This window comes from Vidua chalybeata, chromosome 16, assembly GCF_026979565.1.
Source record: "Vidua chalybeata isolate OUT-0048 chromosome 16, bVidCha1 merged haplotype, whole genome shotgun sequence".
In the NCBI taxonomy this organism is placed as follows: Eukaryota; Metazoa; Chordata; class Aves; order Passeriformes; family Viduidae; genus Vidua; species Vidua chalybeata.
This window is the reverse complement of record NC_071545.1, coordinates 14,385,972-14,401,108: the sequence shown is the minus strand read 5'-3', so window position 1 is coordinate 14,401,108 and position 15,137 is coordinate 14,385,972. Positions and strand designations below refer to the sequence as shown.

Genomic DNA, 15,137 nt, shown 5'->3' with positions numbered 1-15,137 from the left:
CCCATGTATCCTTTGTGGCTGATTCCAGCCCCAGCTGATGTCAGGCTGAGCAGAGTTTTCACAGCCACTAAATTACTAAACATTTCCTGCAGATACTCAGCTGAGGACAGGAGAGAGGTCAGAGCAACGAGGGACAGCCCAACCCTGGCTGACACTTCAGGGAATATACACACACCTATAGAGGGGGGAAAAAAAAGGCAGCACTGTACAGCGTGGCAACAGGAATAAATCAGAGTGACAGCAGGGCTGGGGACTCTGGGGGGACTCCCGAGTGCATCCCCCACGAGAAAGGGCAGCGTGGAGCATCCGGGGAATCCACAGCTGCACCTGCATCCGTCTGGCCACACACAGAGGCCTTCAGTGCTCCATCTTCCCTCCGCTTCCTCCCTCTTGTCCTGCCGCTCCGTGCCCTGAATAGGCGGCTTCAGGAGCAGCACAGTGCCCGGATTCTCTGCGGTTCGCGGCGCATCCGGCGCTGCGCTCCAGCTCTGCCCGGGATGTGGCACCGCGCACATCAGTGGCCAGCAGGGACCCTCCTCCTCCTCCCTCCGTGTGCCCACGGCTGTCACCATCTGCGCTGGCACTGCCCAAATTCCTGCCGCACGCGGTTCCTCTCCCACCAGCGGCTCAGCCAAACACACCGTGCCCCAGCCTCAGGTCACCGCTGTGCTGGCGGTCCCCCACAGCCCTGGGAGGTGTCACCATGGCCCTGGGAGGTGTCACCTCGGCATGTCCCCATCCCCAGCAGCCCTCTGGGGAGGGGACAGCTGCCCAAATGTCCCCCCCAAAGCAGCAGGGTGGGTACGGAGCTAAAGGAGGAACCAGGGCCGCTCTTGCCACACTCCCAGAGGAAGGTATGACGTGAGCGGTGGCTTAATTGGTTATTAATAACTTCTTTGTTAACCAGCCAGCCCTAAGGAGGAACCGAAATTTGACTACCCGGTGGCGAGCTCAGTCACCAGCAGCCAGCGATCATTCACAATTTCTCCCTGTATTTTTTTTTTGTTGTTGTTGTTGTTGTTGTTCCTGGGAGTTGCAGCCCCCCAGGTGAGTCACGGTGGTGACAGCAGGGTGACAGCACGGTCCCCTCACCTACGCACACGGCACAGCCTTCTGTGGTGGGTTTTTCTTTTTAATTCCTAGAAAAATAACAGATGCTCTTGTTGAGGGGGAGATTCTTGGAATCCGTTCAGGCTGAGCCTGGATGTGACCAAACTCCCGGCTCCCCTTGAACAAGCCCTGCGGGAGCCGCGGAAATCCCCTGCCCATGGGTGGTTACTCCGCCGGCCCATGCCGAGGGCGAGGAGCCTCCCCCTACGGCAAACACCGACAGCAAACAGCCTCCACACCCAAATCCCACGCCTCCTGCCTGCTTTCTTTGGAGCTTCCACTTAAAGGAACCCTTTTCATTTGTCTCCCGTGCGAATCAAAGCTGGGACCCTCTGCACCTCCATGCTGCTCTGACAGAATGCAGCACAGGGGGGTTTTCCAGCTTCAGTTGTCTGGGAATGGCTCCTGAGGACCCACAAGAGGTGACAGAGCATTCCCCACTCCCATCCGTGCTGCAGCATCAGCCCATCTAGGAAATTTTAGCATGGGGACCTGAGCTTCTCCATAGCCCAGGCCCAAGGATGAAGATTAGAGGCCAAATACAGTTGCTCATCCCAGGAGTCACCATCAGACATTACCACAGAAGGATTCAGCGGAAAACATTCCTCCCACATCTTAGATTAGAGCCTGACCTGCATGAGGGCACCCAGCAGGTCCCAGAGTTCTCCCCAGGTGTGTCAGTGACTACAGCAAGGCCCCAGGACAGAGCCAAGGACCAGGACACCACAGCCATGGGGAACACAAGATCTGCTGCCAGGTGGACACCGAGGACCTGCTCCAGGTGGATCTGGACAGCTCCATCCTCTCCAGGTCACACCAGGGAAGACACAGCCACCACACTGAGGGAACAGCTCACCTTTTGCCCTTGGTGCATCCCACAGAAGAGCAGGATCTCAGGAGCAGCTCCAAGACACAGCCACAAGACAGAACACTCCCTTCTCATCAGTCCAAACCCAAGAAGTGGCCTCCAGGTCCTTTTATAGAGCCCAGGGAGGCAAATAACCTCCATCTGTGCTGGCCCTGATGATTAATGGTTCACACCTCTGTAAACGATCCTGGCCTGAGCCCCCATCCCAGCGTGCCCAGAGCCAGGCACTGACAGTGACCTCATCCAGCAGCCAAAACAGAGTCCTGGGAACTCCCAGGAAGCCCTCACTGCTTGTTCCCCTGTGGCTGCTCTGTCTGGGCTCTCCCTCCTCACCAAAACAGGGTTTGGCCTTTCCCAGGACGCCAATCCCAGCCACCATCCAAGGCTGTATCCCTCTTGAAGGGGCTGTTCAGGATGACCCCATCAGTGATCCTTTCTTGTAGGTTTGGGGTTGAATTCCACACCTGAGGCTTCATGACATCCACTTCTTTTCCAGATCCGTTTTTGGGGCCAAAAGCAGAAAGTGAGGTCCCACCACCAGCCCCCTGCCCTCGGGTTTCTCCCATGAGAGCACAGTCCCACTTCCCAACCCACCTACGTCACAGGCAGGCAGGCCCTGCTCTGATTTACCAGCTCAAAAACCCCAATACCAGCCCCAGCCACCCATGCTGACCCTGAGGAGATGCAGCTCCACGTCTGGAGACCACCAGCACCTCAAGGAGCCTTTCATGGCCACGCTGGACCCAGTGTGGCCAATTGTCTCTGTGTCTGCTCCTCCTGTAGATGTTTTCATACAGATCCTGTGGGATAACGTGAGGTCCAGAGGGGTCTGATCCTCTGTCCTCAGCTACACCAGGGTGTAACTGGTGACACAAGTTCCTCAGCGTGGGCTGAGAAGTTGAGTTATGCACAAGATCCAGCGCTCAGGAGTCACCGCCGTGGCCTTTGCTCCGGGGGGAAAGTGCTGACTCTGAGATCCTGCCTGGGGGCCCTGATGTGGCATTTTCTAGCCCAGGATGTCACTTCCTCTCTGTGCGGGGCCTTGGTGGGGCTCGAGAGACATCAGGGTTCCCATCAGAAGGACTGATTCCATCCCTGGGCACACGGGCAGCTGCAGCCTTTATCCTACAGGATTTATGCCCATTCCCCATCCCAGGCACAGCCTGGATCCCAGCTGTGCTGCACCCCCAACCCCCAGCACAGCTTCTGTCCTGGGGCAGCACCCATCCCTCTCCCTGCTCCGGGGGCAAAGCCCTGGGTCTGCAACGAGCCAGCTCCAGGCCCAGCTTAAAGCCTTGCCCAGCCCTGCCCCATCCAGGCCCAGCTCAGAGCCCCCTGGGAGGCAAAGCCAGGCTTGAGACACCCCGTCCATGGGCAGAGCAAGGGGTCACTGAGGCAGCAGCAGGAGAGGAGCTGGGGAGCCCGGAGTGGTGTCCATAACAAAGCTCCCCAGGCTGCAGAGGAAGGGGAAGAGGCTCCCCTCCCTCCTCTTCCTCCCTCCCGCGTGGGGATTTTGCAGCCAGGTAAACACAGGATGTTGATGAAACAGGGCTGGGCAGATTGGGCAACCCGGGAGTCAGCAGGAGCTCCAGGCAGCTCCCAATGCCTGGAATGGCCCTGCAGCCAGGAAAGGGCAACGCCAGAGCCCCTGGCACCTTCCTCTACCTGTCCCCAGGGTCACAGAACTCCCCGGCTCGCAGGGAGAGGCAGCACGGGCTGATGGCCAAGCCAGGGCAGGGTGGGCTACCATGCTCTGTGCCCTCGGGTGATCCTTGGGATCCCTTGGGATCTCCTTGCAGGCTGAGCTGAGCTCAGTACCGAACCCCAAAGTTCAAGCTTTGACACCCAACCAACAGCAACCGTGTGGCACCTCCTGTGTCGCTCTGAACACTGGGGACGTGCGGGGCACAGGGATGAGGGGACAGATCCCCCAGGATCCCACCCTGCCGGGCATCGGCTCACGGCTGGCACAGAGACTTGGGATGGGCACCCAGGGACCAGCTGAACACTGCAGGGTTTGGCTCCCGACCCAGAAAAGGGGCCACAGGCCAGCCCAGCCTCTCCTGGGGTGCAGGTGCTGCTGTCACCCCCACCGTGACCACGTGTGCTCAGGCAGCAGCCAGGGATAGCGGGCCACCAGCGAGCCACGAGCGGGCCACCAGCGAGCGGAAGGGACCTGGACCCCGCCCGGGGAGCGCGGCCGGGGCAGCGGGAGGGGTCGGGGACGGGTTGTGATGTAGGAGGTGACAGAGATGTCGAAGGGGCTGCCTGCCTCACTGGAGGCTGAGCGGAGGGGCAGGTGGCGCTGTCCCCAGTGTCCCCAGTGTCCCCAGTGTCCCCTGGGGCACTGCTGCCATCTGCTGGCAGGATCCCATCCTGCTCCGGTCCTGAGCCTGGCCGCCGCGCCAGCCTGGGGACCCTTTGTGTCCCTCTGGGGACCCTCTGTGACCCCGCTGTCCTGTGCCCCCTCCCAGGCACTGTTGGACCACGTCTGGCTCCAGTCCGGACACTCCAAGGTGCCCCCAAATCCCCCCTGCTGCCCCCAGGAATCCGAACCCCTAAACTGCTCCCTGTGTCCCCCAAGGCACAGCTGATTGTCACCCCCAAAACCCACTCCTGGGCTGCAGGTTTCTCCCACACCGAGCCCTTCCCGGACACACTCCCTGCCCTATTGTTCCCCGTGTGGGATGGCCTGGAGTGGCCTCTGCATCATCCATTTGGGCTGATGGAGCAGGGACAGGATCAGGCTGCAGCAGCAGGGGAACAGCGGCTCTGCTGGGCTGCTTTCCCCAGGGAACATCCAGCTCCATCCCCCCCAAGGCTGCTGAGGGGCAGAGGAAGCTCATCCCAAGATGATTTCCTGCTGCATTCCCATCCCCTGGGTCTCTCTGGGATGTGGGGATTTGCTGAGTTCCCTCCTCCCTGTGACAGCCGAGCACATTCGGAGCCTCTTCCCACGGCCTCCTTGACCATCCTGGCCTTCCCAGCACCTCCGTGTCCCCTGGGAGCAGCACATCCCAGGATAACCATTGGGGACTGTGCCTCGCTGAGTGTGGGGACACCCGGGGACACCCAGTGACACCCTGCACATCCCTCTGTCCTTCCCACGGGCACTGGAAGTGGCCTCAGTGGGGTGCTAGAGGGCGTTTGCTTTTCGGATGCAGTCGGGAAGTGGGAATAAGGTTTGGGAGAGGCGAATCGCCGAGCCCATGTCCCCGCAGTGGCCCTACAGGCACCATGGCTCATCCCACCCCGGGCAGATGGCAGCAGCATCCTGCTCCTCGCTGGAAAATGCCCAAACCCACGGGCAGGGACTGCGCTGCAGCTGTCCCTGGTTTAATTCCTCGCAGCAAAGCGAGGCGGTGTCTGGCGGATTTTCCATGCGCTCCCTGCCCCAGCCCACACACAGGAAGGCTGAACAGCTCCGGAGACCTTGCCGCTGGGAATGCTCCCCGGCGTGCGAGCCCTGCAGACTCCGTGCCTGACGCCCACGGGAGCAGCAGGAAGTTTTAGTGCTCAGTTTTAGTCTAAAAGGGATTTTTATTCCCTAAGCCCTGCAGAAGAAAACTGGGAAAAATCAACCCGCTCAAGGGGCCACAGCCCAAAGAGCCAATATCAGTTGTGCTGAAAGCTCGCTGTTCAGAGCTGAGCCACGGAGGGTTCGCTCTGAATTCCAAAGAAACCAGGTGTGTGCATCCACCCGCCTCCCTCCGCCTCCGCCATTCCCACCCGCCGCCATTCTCTTGCTTCTGGAACAACCATTCCCACCAAGCCCCCCTTTGGCAGCTCAACCAGAGACTCCCCCATCAGCGCTGCCCGTGCTCTCCAAACACCCTTCCCAAAATCCTCAGCCCGTGCCCAGCCCATCACCATCCCTTCTCCATCCAAACCCCGGCCGCTGCCCACCACTCACCGCGAGGGAAACGCCAGATCCTTCTGCCATCCTTTGGCACATGGATCCCCTGGCACTCGGGTGGGCTGGCACGGCTGCCCCCGCCTCCGCCGCACATCTGGGCAGCTGTGGCCGCGGCGGGCCCCGCGTGGTGCCCCGGCGGCGCTGACATCAGCGCGGTTTCCTGCCCGCCGGCGCCGCCGCACCGTGTGCGCAGCCCCGACCCCGGAGCCCCGCGGGCCCCGGGACCCTCCTGCAGACCCCCAGAGCCATGGAGTCGGTGGCCCTGTACAGCTTCCAGGCGACGGAGAAGGACGAGCTGCCCTTCCAGAAAGGCGACACCCTGAAGGTACAGGGGACACGGTCACCAGCAGTGGGGGTTGGATGATGTTGCTTTGGGGTGACGGAGTGGGCCCGTGGTGACACCGGTGCTTTCTTTGTCCCTGACTTTAACGCTTCAGGGGCTTTCTGTGGGATATAAGGAACCAGCCTCGAGGATTTTGGAGTGTGGAGGAGCATTCCCTGCTTGCCTGTGCCACCAGGCACAGCTTCAGAGGAGGACACCACCAGCTGGGACAATGGCATGTGGCCTCCGTGGCTATCAGCGCCACCAGCTGTGCTCTGCGGCAGCCCCTCGGGTCTGGGACACCTCTTCCCTGTCCGGGGGGCACTGGAGGTCACAGGGCAGCGGGGAGCATGTGCCCAAACACCCACCCAGGCACTGGCACTGGGGTGGGCTCTTAGATGCCACCTGGCAATGCCAAAAAAGCTCCAGGGGGGCTCAGAACATCCCTGGGGAGCAGCAGCCCTGCGATGGGAGTGAGGGCAGCCCCTCCCTGCCCATGTGCTCATCCCTTCGGGCTCCTCCCGGACCCCTGGCACCCTGGAGCCCCCCCGGGGGGGGGGGACAGGGGCACATCCAGGCTGGAACCCAGAGCCCCAAACCCTCCGTGCCATCCCTGCCTCCGGGCGTGTTTTCCCCGTGCCCTGACCCGGGGTTTCGGATCCTGTTTTCACAGCTGTGCCGGCCCCGGGCCCCTGCGGGGGAGGCTGGAAAATGTTTTCACACGGAAGCAGTGTCAGCACCCACTGCCACCGTCCCGGGGGACGCGGGGGCCTGGCTCATGTCCTGGCTACTCCAGGGACAGATTTCACCCTCTTCCCTGGGCAGGGGTTTGGGACAACACCGGGCACCTTCCAGCTCTGTGACCCCAGAGCCCCCAGAGTGTGCCAGCACTGCCAGAGCCCCCTTTTCCCCAGGGGACGCTTGGTGAGCGTTGTGGGGTCTGGGGCAGCAATGGGGTCCTGCTCAGCCCCTCTGCCAGGGGAATGGCAGCCAGGCTGACACCTCCCTGCTCCTCTCCCACCTCAGATCCTCAACATGGAAGATGACCAGAACTGGTACAAGGCTGAGCTGTTTGGCCGCGAGGGCTTTGTCCCCAAAAACTACATCAGGGTCAAGCCACACCCGTAAGTACCATCCCACCAGCCAGGCAACAATCCCAATTCCCAAAGGACTGCCATGAGCCAGGGTAGTCCCACACGTGGGGAAACTGAGTCACAGAGATGGGGGGCCAGTCTGCCAGTGCCACCACAGCCTGAGGGGACAAGAGGCAGCAGCACGCCCATGTACCCCCAAAAATCCAATCCTCACACCAAGCTGCCACTAAATAAATGATAATTGGGGAACAACAAAGCGTTATAGGATTATGACTGCATTAAACACAATCCTATTACCGTGTTATTAAAGCCCAGCCTAATCCATCTCTGATTGAACCTGTGTTTTATATATCCTTAGCCCCTGGTAAATCACATTTAAATGCCAGAGCGAACGCGTGGGCTCGGGGCAGCCCAGGGCACATCCCACTGCTTCTTCAGCCTCTTCCATGCAGCACCTGGAGGGCTGGCTCTGTGCTAAACTCCGTGGCTGATCATTCATCGGGCAATTTTTACAGCAGCAGAGAATCTTCCCAGCCCAGGGAGCTGAAATAGCCGGGCACAGGGCTGGGACACGGGGACTCTGAGCTCGTTTGGGAGCTGCCGGCGGTGCAGCAGGAGGGCTTTATCCTGACACCGAGGGATTTCTGCTTACCCCTGGAAGGGCTGTTCCCACCAGGGGCCAAGGGACGCGGAGGAGGGGACAGGCAGCAAAGCGGGGCCGAGGCACGGGGTGACAGCCCAGGTGACAGGATGCGGTGGCGGCTGTCGGTGACGCGGAGGGGGCAGCGTGCCCACAGCACCCTGCGGTGCCCCCCGAAAATTCCGCGATGAACCAGGAGGGGGAGGGAAGGGAGAAACTGCCGGGGGAGGGTCGCAGCCCCGTGAGGAGCCCGATGCAGACCCCTCTCCCGGCGGCACCGGGAGTCTCGGTGCCTCCACCCCGCAGGCGGCGGGTGCGGCGCTGGGGCGTCCCCGGGTGCCCGGGGGTGCCCGCGTGGCTCAGCCCGGTGCCCCTCGCAGGTGGTACGCGGGCAGGATCTCCCGGCACCTGGCAGAGGAGCGGCTGCTCCAGCGCAATCACCTGGGAGCCTTCCTGATCCGCGACAGCGAGAGCGCCCCGGGCGAGTTCTCCCTCTCCGTCAGGTAAGTGCCCTTGGGACGCGCGGCAGGAGGGGAAGGGTCCCTGCAGCCCCCGCTTTGGGGCCACCCTGGTGTGTGCTGGGGAAGCACCCTGCCCTGTCCTGGCCACCTCGGAGGGCGTCCCCAGCACATCCAGCGCGGCCTCGCACAGGACCTTCCCCTCCTTCCTCCCCTCCACAGCTCCGCCTCCATCCCCGCTGCTTCCTGCTCCCTGCATCGCTCCCCTGGCAGGGACACCCTAAACACAGCCCCGTGGGTGACGGCGGGGCTGGGGCCGAGCTGCAGCACGGCCCGGGGAGCAAAGCCCGGAGCATCCCCAGGGATGAAGGGCTCAGCATCCCCAGGGATGAAGGGCTCAGCATCCCCAGGGATGAAGGGCTCAGCATCCCCAGGGATGCAGGGCTCAGCATCCCCAGGGCTTCGGCACTGGCTGTACAACGGGCAGAGCCTGTCCCCGGGCATCTGTCCCCGGGCATCTCACCCCTGCCCTGCCCCGGCCTGGGGAGCAGGGGGCGGCCCCAGGCCAGCCAGGCACTTTCTCACACTTTTAATCCCTAATTGAACGTTTCGGGAGGTTCTTGCCTCTAATGAAAGGGAGCTGTGCTCTGCCCTGCGTCACCAGCAGCGCAGCCAGGTCCTGCCCTTGCCCGGGGCACCCCAGCCTGTCACCCCAGCCACACCCTGCGAGGTGACAGCAAGGGACATCCTGCCTGCCCCATCCTCCTGCAGCACAGGGGTCGCCAGGGAGCACAATCCCAGCCTCTGCAGCCTCCTGGCTTGTGCCCAGACCTGCAGCTTTCACCACGCCTTCCCCAGATGTGGCCCTAGACAAAGCCACTTGCCTGCCCTGTGGCTGGCACACTGCCACCCCTGAGCCCCCACTGTGCCAGGGCCAGGCACCGAGCCTTGGCTGCCTGTGGGGTGAGTTGCAGCACAGTTCAGCTGTGGGTCCTCGCTGCAGGGCCAGGAATGACCCCAGTGCCACCATCACCCCCACCATGGCAGGAGGGGCACAGTGAGACCCATGGGCTCACCCTGACCTTGCCAGCATCCCCAGACCTCACCCACCTCAGAAGATGCTGCCAGGATGTCCCCAAGGTGACATCCATCCATCCATCCATCCATCCATCCATCCATCCATCCATCCATCCATCCTCCTTCTGCAGCTACGGGAAGCACGTCCAGCACTTCAAGGTGCTCAGGGAGAGGAACGGCAAATATTTCCTCTGGGAGGAAAAGTTCAACTCCCTCAACGAGCTGGTGGATTTCTACAGGATGACCACGATCACCAAAGAGCAGCAGATTTTCCTGTGGGACGAGGACCAGACCCAGGAGGTACCACCATGGATGGGGCCGGGGGTCCCAAACCCCTGCGTGAGCCCCCTCGAGGCTCAGTGTCCCTGCAGAGGGACAGGGACATCCCGGGCTGGCACTTACCCTTTGGCTCAGGGGGATGAGGGTGCAGCAGCCTGAGACAGGCAGTGCTGCAGGGAGGAAGAGCTCCTGGAGCAGCTCAGCAGGGCAGGCAGGGCACAAATCCCTGTCCCTCGGGCCAGGGGTGATGCCCAGGGCAGGTGGCAGAGCCAGGACAGGGCACGGCCAAACTCCAGCAAAGCCAAGCCCTGGGGCAGTGGTTGTGGAGGGGGCAAAACTGGACTTTGGGAGTTGAGATGGGGAAGGCTCCAGCACCTGGAAGGACCTGGGAAGGAGAGGGTGCCAGCTGCCTCCCAGGGTCCCCTGGGCACCCATCTTGGGTCTCCCAGCAGCAAGAACAGGGAGTCTTGTGCCCTGGGGTGTTCCCCTGCACCTGGGCTTGTCCCCAGCACTCCACTCTTCCCATTTCTTGCTTCTGTCTCTCCAAGCAGGCATCCCAAGGCTCATCCTCGTCCCGTGGTGGCACAGCGTCCCCATCAGGACCCAGGCAGTGCTACCCAGTGCCAGGGGCTGGCAGATGGGGACCCCTCTCCTCCCACCAACCCCCGCCCTCGGCTTCCCTGCAGGTGAAGAGACCCCGATTTGTGCAAGCCCAGTTCGACTTCTCAGCCCAGGAGGGCTCCCAGCTGCCCTTCTTCCGCGGGGACATCATTGAGGTCCTGGACTGCCCTGACCCCAACTGGTGGCAGGGGAAGATCTACGGCCGCGTTGGGCTCTTCCCCCGGAGCTACGTCCACCCCATCCAGGAGTGACCTTCAAGTGACCATCCAGGAGTGACCTTCAAGTGACCATCCAGGAGTGACCCTCACCACGCTGACCGGGCAGGACCCGGCCCCGTTGTCCCCGCTCACCTGAGCTGCCCACACGGCCTGAGTGTCCCTTTGTCCCCAGGATGGTGCCTGGTCCTTGACCCCCTGCTCTGTGTCCCCCAGCCCAGGGATGGGGCTGGCAGTGCTGCTCCCCAGGGAGGGAGTGTGGAGTGTTCAACCACGGCCATAAAAGCTTTTCCAGAGGCACAATCCAGTGGGATGACAGCATTAGAGGGAGTGAGCCCAAAACCCCAAACCCTGAATCCTCTCCAAACCCTGCAAGCAAAGCCCCAGCTCCAGGGAGGGCTGCAGGCAGCCAGGACACAACCAGGATCCACAACTCCATGGAGGAATTCCAGCACTCAGGGTACCAGGGAAGGCTGGCCCAGGGGGATCCATCCTGTGGGTGCTGTTCATAGCTGCAAATTGTGATACTTTTTAATATTCTTTTTTTATTTAGGACCAGTAAAATGTGTTTGGGTGTTGCCCCTGAGAGTGGCTGCTCCTTTTCCAGCACTGCCAAGGTGTTCCATCCCTCTGTTCATGCAGGTGCTGCTTCACTGCAGTTTTACTTCCCTGCAGCCCCCATTTCCCCACCCCAATGCCTGTCCCAACCCCCCCCCCCCCCAGGGATTTTCTGCCCCCACAAATGCCCCCCACGTCTCACCGCCCCTGGGATGCACTCAGGGAATGCAGTGCTCAGAACACCCAACTCATTGCACCAGTGGATTTAAACATCACATCCCAAACAAATAAAAAATAGCACCCAAATCCTCATTTTTCCCCTCTCCAAGCACCTCTTCCCCACCCCAGGGGCTGAGCAAAATACCAGAAAATACTGACACACATCAGGACAATAGCGTTGATGCCACAGACACGGGCCCAGAACGGGGGTCCTGTGGTGTCCTTGAGGGTCACAGCCTTGGTCCCATGGCCGTGGGTGGCTCTGGGTGTCCAGGCTGGCTGAGCAGGAGCCTGGCACAGAAACATGGTGAAGTGCAGGGGACAGATGACCCTGGGGACAGCCACCTCCTGGAGCTCAAACCTCCAGGTCTGGGAACTTGGAGCTCTTTGCCACCTCACAATCAAAGCCCTTTCCTCAGGGCTGGAACGAGATGATCTTTGAGGAACCTTCCAGCCCAAACCGTGATCCCAGGCTGTGGCATCCCCTCCCTGGTGGGTGTGGGGGCAGTTGGAACCCCCTGACAACTACTCAGGACCCAACCCACGCTGAAGAAAACCTCAGACTTGCAGCTCACAGAGCTTTTTTCCCTCTGCCAAGCACATTTCTTGGCTCTATCCCTAGGACCCGCAGCGTCCTGCTCGCGCTGATCACCCGACACTGAGGAAGTTGCTCGGGCTCCACCGCAGCAGCGACTCCCGCCCCGGGCGGGCAAAGCCCTTCGCAAACATTCATTACCCATCCTCGCGAAAGCCGTCCTGCCTTGTCACACCCTTGTCACCGGCAGCGAAACCAGTGCCAGGGAGGGGCTAAGCAGGCCCTGAGACAAGCGCCCCTCTTCCCAAGGGGGACAATACGGGACCCCAACTCCCCGGGATCGCTGCCCATCCCCTTCCCACCCTCTGCACGTGGAAGATGCCAAGAAACAGCCGCTCCCGCAGCCGCTGGTCCAGCCACGCCTCCGCAAAGCCCGGCCAAAGCCCTGACCCAGATTCGCTCCTTGTTGTTGTCTCCCCGGCGGGTGGCACCGTGCCGGGCATTCCCCAGCGCGGCTCCGCGGGCACCCCCGGGGGCAGCCGGGGATGTGCGGGCAGCGCTGCCCTCTGCACCCGCCCGAGCTCCGGGTGTGCGACCGGGACCGGGCTGGAGGCGACCGGGGAGAGGCTGCACCGAGCGCCCCGTCTGCATCGCCAGCGCTTTCATCCACAAAATAATCCGAGGGCTTGTGTTCCTTACATGAGCCAGGCTGAGCGGAGGCGCTTTGTAGGCTCGACCGGCCCCACGGGTCTCCCCGAAAGCCCCGGTCCGTACCTGCCCACGAGGAGCAGCTCCCGGACACCGGCCCGCGGCCGCAGCTCCCTCCAGGTGTCCGTGGAGGAGAGGATGCTGCTGCTGGTGAAGATGGAGGTCAGGGATGGCACGAGCGCTGCCACCATCACCGCGATCAGCAGACCCCGCAGCCCTGCGGGAGAGAGGGAGCGCCAGGGATCGGCTGAACCGGGACAGGATAACCCCGGGATGGTGCCTACCCCCTCCGCAGCCACACACCGGGATCTCCCCTGGGGCGAGGATGGGGTTTAGGGAACATTCAGCTGCACCCCGGGGCCTCACATCCCCTGACCTCAGTGCTGGAGCCACCCTCGGAGGGGCTGCATGGGCTGTGCCATGCACAGAGCCTCCCACACCATCCGTGGGGTCCCACCAAACACAGACCCTCCTACATCACCTGTGGGGTCCCCCCAAACACAGACCCTACAACATCATCTGTGGGATCCCACCAAACACAGACCCTCCCACACCATCTGTGGAGTCCCCCAAACACAGACCCTCCAACACCATCCATGGGGCCCCCCCAAACACAGACCCTCCAACACCATCCATGGGGCCCCCCCAAACACAGACCCTACAACATCATCCATGGGGCCCCCCCAAACACAGACCCTCCAACACCATCTGTGGAGTCCCCCAAATACAGACCCTCCCACATCACCTGTGGGGTCCCCCCAAACACAGACCCTCCCACATCACCTGTGGGGTCCCCCCAAACACAGACCCTCCCACATCACCTGTGGGGTCCCCCCCAACATCCAAGCCCTGGCAGCAGCCCTGGGGTGCAGCAAAGCCCGGTGGGGATGCAGTCACCCCCTGGCACCCACCTACCCCTGGGCATCAGCTCGGCCACCAGCCTGGGGCAGGCGATGTTGGAGCAGCCACGGCGGCCCCACGCACACGGGTGCACTCCTCGGGGTCCACACAGTCTGGGGGACAGAGGCAGGTGACACGTTGAGACCCCTGACGGGGTGGGGGCCAGCCCTGCACCCCTTCACCCCCTCATGCCCCCTCCCACTGGGCAGATGTTGAGCTTTGCCGTGGCCAGGCCTTGGCAGGGCACCGGCTGGAGGAGCAAGGAGCACACCCCAGCTCAGAGGTGAAAATCCACCTCTGCCTCGCCCGCCTCGCTCCCACCCTCAGCTCCAACACTGCAGGGCCCCGTCCCACCCCTCACCTCCTGCTGCCCAGCCCGGTGCAGCTTGGATTTTTCCCACATGAAACCCAGTGACAGCTGCCCCGGGGGGATCTCCAGAGCCCCGCCAGCACCCGGGGCTACGGCCAGAGGCAGCAGAGCCCCGGGGCAGGCACTGCCCATCCCCACCCACGGGGCCAGCCGGGTTTGTGCACCGTTGTGGCAATTTCCTGGGCATGGGCAGCACCAGCAGCTCCTGGGATTTGTGTGGCAGCGCTCCAGAACCATCAAGACCCAATTATTTCTATGTCTCAACCAGCGCTGAACCCTTTTTTTTTTTTTTTTTTTTAATTGTTACGCTCATAAAACATTGAAATGAATGGAAATTAATGTCAGGCATAAATATGGATGGGCTGCCTGGCTCTCCGGGCTGCACCCGCCCAGGCAGGAGCACGGGGACGAGCACGGGTGATCCCTGCACTGGACTGGCAGCACTGTCCTGGTTCTCCTGCCCGGTGACCTGCAGCCCTCAGCCTCCCAGTTTGTCTCAAACACCAGCAGTGACACCTTGGGGACTTCTCACAAAGGAGCGTGGGGTAGGCTGGGAGCACGACTCGGCTGTGGGCAGACCACAGGCCGTGCTCAGCACATCCCAAGGATGCCAAAAAGCCCAACCTGGACTCAACCCTGAGGTCAGAGTCAGCGCTGAGGCTCCAGTGACTCCTTCCTGCAGCAGCCCTGAGCAAAGCTGCCATCAGCGCTCTGTGCCTCAGTTTCCCCTCTCTAAAACACCACGTTGTGCACGGCTCCATGCAAATCGTTGGTGTCTGGAGGGTGGAAAAGGTTCCAAAGGGCAAGGCAGTGTCTGGATGTTGTGTTCCAGCTGAAATGCCTGCCCCAGGCCTCAACTCTACCAATGAACACTTGGTGGCACCTCGGAGTGAGTGGGACGCAGGATCCTTCGAGCCCAGGAGCAGAGCTCAGTGTCATACCCCACTGCCTCACTTTCAGGCCCGCTGCTAAAAATGGAAAATTAGTTAGGACCTTGTAATTAATGCTTCCATCTGCAGGAAAGGGGCCGTGTCTGCAGCGGGTGCTGCCTGTCCAGCTGGATCCACCCGGGGACGCCGGGAATGATGAGGACCAACCTGCTCAGCCACAGCCAGCCAAGCCTGCAAACAGGGGCTGCACCCAGCTCAGGGCCTAAATTCACCACGTGGGGTGAAGAAACCCCCGGGATGGGGAGATGGGGGACCCAGGTGAGGATCAGCTGGAGATGCTCCAGGTTTGGGGCTCTG

The 15,137-nt window shown here is 61.8% G+C and overlaps 1 protein-coding gene across 3 annotated transcripts; it reads left to right on the top strand.

The window, feature by feature from the left end:
* The first annotated feature begins 4,674 nt into the window (after positions 1-4,674).
* Positions 4,675-11,186, top strand: GRAP (GRB2 related adaptor protein). 3 transcript variants are annotated; one of them, XM_053957369.1, is made up of 5 exons: positions 4,675-6,219; positions 7,243-7,340; positions 8,331-8,453; positions 9,617-9,785; positions 10,451-11,186. In XM_053957369.1, the coding sequence occupies exons 1-5, from the start codon at positions 6,142-6,144 to the stop codon at positions 10,634-10,636; spliced, it is 654 nt and encodes a 217-aa protein (XP_053813344.1). In that variant the 5' UTR covers positions 4,675-6,141; the 3' UTR covers positions 10,637-11,186. The 3 variants fall into 3 exon arrangements, with proteins under 3 accessions (XP_053813344.1, XP_053813343.1, XP_053813342.1); XM_053957368.1 differs by having other exon boundaries at positions 10,316-11,186; XM_053957367.1 differs by having other exon boundaries at positions 10,313-11,186.
* Positions 11,187-15,137: the final 3,951 nt, after the last annotated feature.